A 4,193-nucleotide genomic window follows, 5' to 3' on the forward strand; every position below is an offset into this window, starting at 1 on the left:
GTGCTTTGCCATTTTCATTCTACTACACCACCTAACCCGATCAATGACCGCGCGGCTGGAATAGGGTAAAATTGACACAAAAAAGTTAGAGACAACTCAGTTGGGATGTCCTTAATTAATATGCTGATTCCATAAGTACAGCATATACATTTTTTTTTCGATTTATGGGCCCAAGAGTTCAATAGCCTAGCATAGAATATAAAATAATAGAAAAAAAAAAACATGACCACTCCTTTATGGGTTACATCTAAACGATCCTTGTAAATTTTTTCAAAAATGCTGAGTCGTCAAAAGGTATTCATTAGAATCACAATTTTAAAGTGTCAGTGACCTAGCTCAAAGAATACACGTATGACCACTTGGTCTGGGCCACACTATGTCAAAAAGTAGTGAAACGATGGCTCTCCTGGTCGGGTAAACAACGGTATTGGATTACATACGAAGGTTAAGATTTAAGAAGCCGAGCTGTTGTTGTTTTTCTCAGTCTCGGGTACATTATATTTGAATGGTCGACGGATCAAATTTCACGTTGTTTACAGCATGGGATCTGGTGAGATCAGGCTTGAGGATTCCGGTTCTAGAAAACTCTTATAGAAGCAGTGTTGGCAGCAGATAGTACACGTACTTCGTCTTATTTTCTGTATTTTTTGAAGAACGAGCTAAAAATTATCAACATTTGAACTTTTGAGATCTCGTACTTACAAGGTACCATTTTGCCGAGGTAAGAAACGATAAAGGTACAACTGATTTTTTTTTGTGTGTTCCATTTTGCTGTCCCAAAGAATTATTCGAAAAGATAATTTTGTTTGTCAAAAGATGTTTACATCTTCGATTGACATCATGCTTTTGAAATGATTACCAGCCGATTTTAGTTTATATAATCTATAATTTAAGGGCACGAACCGTTCAAAAAGCAAACACAGCTCATAACGATTGCCCACAGTCATTCTTCTCCCTCAGAGCTTTGGTAAACGCGAGAAAGAGAAAGACAATGGTTACAAGAGTTCACGTTCAATAATCGAAGCATTGTGTTTTTACAGAATTAATATTTGAGGCGTTGAAAATGGAACTCCAACACAGAAGATTCTCCTGTATGACCGAACAAGGTAGGTAGTTTTTATATCTTTTAGGAGAAAAGGGGAAAAAATTGTTGTTGATGCTGGATGGTCTACAACAAAATATCTGCCTCAAAACTTAAAATATGATATTTAAATTTGGCCAGAAACATTACTAATCTTTTTAGAAAAGAAAAATATTTTAGATTTAAAATTTGTACATTTTCTATATCGTAATACAGAGCTCTTCATCTGATGGAGATAAGTAAAGTCTTAATATGGCCACAACCACTGAGCCGTCTTAAAACCCCACGCACGCCGAATTGTAATCCTCTCAGACCGGAGTTCAGTTAATTTTTACTCATTCATAGGCCTACAATGAATATAATTTAATTAGCACCGATATAGACTCAATGCTGTGAGACTGACACCAAGCCAGTTTGTTTAACTGGTAAAGGTTGGATTTTAAATTTCTTATGACAATACAATTATCAACACCATATAATAAGCGGCTCAACCCGGATGGATGTGGTAATGGTACTTCACCACATATAAAGATATAGTAAAAGTATACTTCCGATCGTAAAATAAGATTATTATTATTTTAAAAAAGATTTTAAACTTAATATCCAATCGTTTGATTTGTTAAAAACGCCTTTTTTGCAAAGAATGTGATGTAACCCAATTGTTCTGCAAGCCTGATTTGCCCGCTGAGAGTACGCTTTAAGAAAAGCCAAGCTAAACAACCAATAATTAAAAGGAAAAGTTTTGAAGTACAAGCACTGCTCAAGTTTTGTTCGATCCATGGGATGTCTGTTATCGCTTTCCCTTTGTTTGCAAACACTAAGGCGGTGCCATGTAATGATTAAGGTAAAACGATGGGAATTGTTGAGGGGATTATTTCTGGAAGGAAGGGTGAAAGGACTTGTTGTGATTCCAACTATATAGCGGTTATCGCAAGATAAACGAGGGGAAAAAAGAACCCACGGGCAAGACAGGAGCCATAGAATTTCAAATAGAATTTTGGCAAGGGTAGGGGCAAATATTTTTTAGAGTTTGTCGTTTTTATCAGTGAGAAGAAATATAGCAGAGGGTATGTTAATTTAATAGAAATAACACAACGTGTTTCTGTTACGATATGTAGTATATAATTAGACGAGACGGATGCAATAAGAAGGCGGTAAGTCGCATCATTGTGGAAGCTATTATATGTATTGCGGGTAACTATACAGTCACTAGTTGACGTACTTTTAAAGGATGTCTTGAGATGAATATGGGCCTATTTATTCATTAGAGGCAATTATTTAATTAATGCATACAGAGTTGAGTCAGGGTGTATTTAGAGCTTTTAAGCGTAGGATACAGTGAACTTTATCTTTTTTTTGTCTTTTGTTTTTCAGAACACAATTTGTTTGAATTAAGAGAGAAAATGAGCGCGTTGATGAAAAGCGCTTCAACGGAAGAAATCATCAATGAACAAACATCGCCATCGCAGAGGAAAATTGGAATCATTGGTCGGATGAAAAAGAAGCTTGCAATAAGCTCCAGGCCAAACAGTTCCCAGTCATGCTCGTCGCTAGAGAGCAATGTCGACGCCCTCAGCATCTCCCCGTGCGAACACGAGCTGGAACTGTCGTCTGACAGCTCAAGCGAAGAGGAGGAGGACCACCCCCACAGGACAGTACCCCGAACCTGCCACATAAATGCTGTGTTCACATTCGATAACGATTCTTACCCTCGGGCAAATTTGATGCAGATATACGGATGTGAAGGTAAGCAGAAAGGATGCTTCAAGGACGCGACTGATGTGCAATGTGTGGACAAAGGGAAGTGCATAGTGACTGATATGATCAACGGTCGTATTTCGACCTTCAGCAGAAATGGTCGAACTAAAGTCATAAGATGCAGTTGGGCACTGAGGGAACCGTGGGCTACGACCGTCGTCTCCGAAAACAAAATCGCGGTCACGTCGAGAAAAGACAAGAACGTCTCTGTCATTTCAATGAATGGGGACGTTCTCTTCTCGTTTGGTAGCCGATTTTTTCAGTGTCCTTGTGGTATTGCAGTGGACAAAAACGGTCGATTCATTGTAACAGATATCTTGTCGAATGAGGTATCAGTGTTTTCCCCTGAGGGCAAATGGTTGTTTAACCTTGGGGACCCGCTTTCACCCGTCCAACAGTTCTGTTGTCCCCGCTACGTCCATGTCAGTGCGTTCGGTGACATCATTGTGTGTGACTCTGGAAACCATTGTATTAAAGTCTTCAACGAACATGGCAATTTCAAGTTTACTTTTGGACAATATGGTCGACAGGAGGGAGCATTCAAAGCCCCTTACGGCGTGACGTCAGACGGGGAGGGGAATATCATTGTAGCAGACCATTACAACGATCGCATTGCCTTGTTCTCGAAGAATGGAGAATTCTTAAGAAACATTGTGAGTTCGGAGGACGGACTCTATCACCCACAGGGGGTGGCATTATCTAGCGATATGCGATTGTTTGTTACCCATGGGAAACTTAAGGCCACTGAAGTTATTGTGTATTCATTCAATGACGATGAAAATGAAATGCTGTAAAGTTGCTTGCGTTGCGATAACCTATTGTAAAGCTAGTCTCTTTAACAAACGAACCATCAAACTATGGAGTAAAAGTTTGGTTTATGTCATAAAATACAGAGGTCTCATTGATAATCTAATTATATGTTGACATCATGTTAATTTACAGATGAATTTTAATTTGCAAATGATTAAAATTCTAAGAACATTAAACTTGTCCGACTTTTGTTACGAAGACAAATAATGGTACATGGTAAAAGAAGATTACAAATTGCATTTGGTTTGCTTCATTTTGAAGTAATAAAATGTAAAATGATACACAATATTAAAAAGCAAAGTTACTTAACGATGTAGTTAGTGTAGTTCTTGTTTATTGAAACATATGTTCATTTTAAAACATATAAATGAACTATCAAAATTCATCTCCATCTCAGAAAATTGCATATAGCCGAACTCTTTATTTAGGTGTCTAGCGAAGCTTGCACAAGGGTACTAGATTAACTTATTTTTTCAAAATTGAGAGATGGCAAACAATTCCTTATTTTGTCTAGTAGGTGCGTCAGACTGACCCTAAGAGTTGT

The 4,193-nt window shown here is 37.9% G+C and overlaps 1 protein-coding gene across 5 annotated transcripts; it reads left to right on the forward strand.

Annotated features, from left to right (window-relative positions):
• The first annotated feature begins 477 nt into the window (after window positions 1-477).
• LOC105343076 (tripartite motif-containing protein 2) lies at window positions 478-3,825 on the forward strand. Of its 5 annotated transcripts, none has more exons than XM_066068585.1 (3): window positions 478-737; window positions 1,041-1,106; window positions 2,456-3,825. In XM_066068585.1, the coding sequence occupies exons 2-3, from the start codon at window positions 1,064-1,066 to the stop codon at window positions 3,631-3,633; spliced, it is 1,221 nt and encodes a 406-aa protein (XP_065924657.1). In that variant the 5' UTR covers window positions 478-737; window positions 1,041-1,063; the 3' UTR covers window positions 3,634-3,825. The 5 variants fall into 5 exon arrangements, with proteins under 5 accessions (XP_065924657.1, XP_065924658.1, XP_065924656.1 ...); XM_066068586.1 differs by having other exon boundaries at window positions 478-705; XM_066068584.1 differs by having other exon boundaries at window positions 479-721.
• The last annotated feature ends 368 nt before the right edge of the window (window positions 3,826-4,193 follow it).

The sequence above is a fragment of the Magallana gigas genome, chromosome 8 (genome assembly GCF_963853765.1).
Source record: "Magallana gigas chromosome 8, xbMagGiga1.1, whole genome shotgun sequence".
NCBI classification, from domain to species: domain Eukaryota; kingdom Metazoa; phylum Mollusca; class Bivalvia; order Ostreida; family Ostreidae; genus Magallana; species Magallana gigas.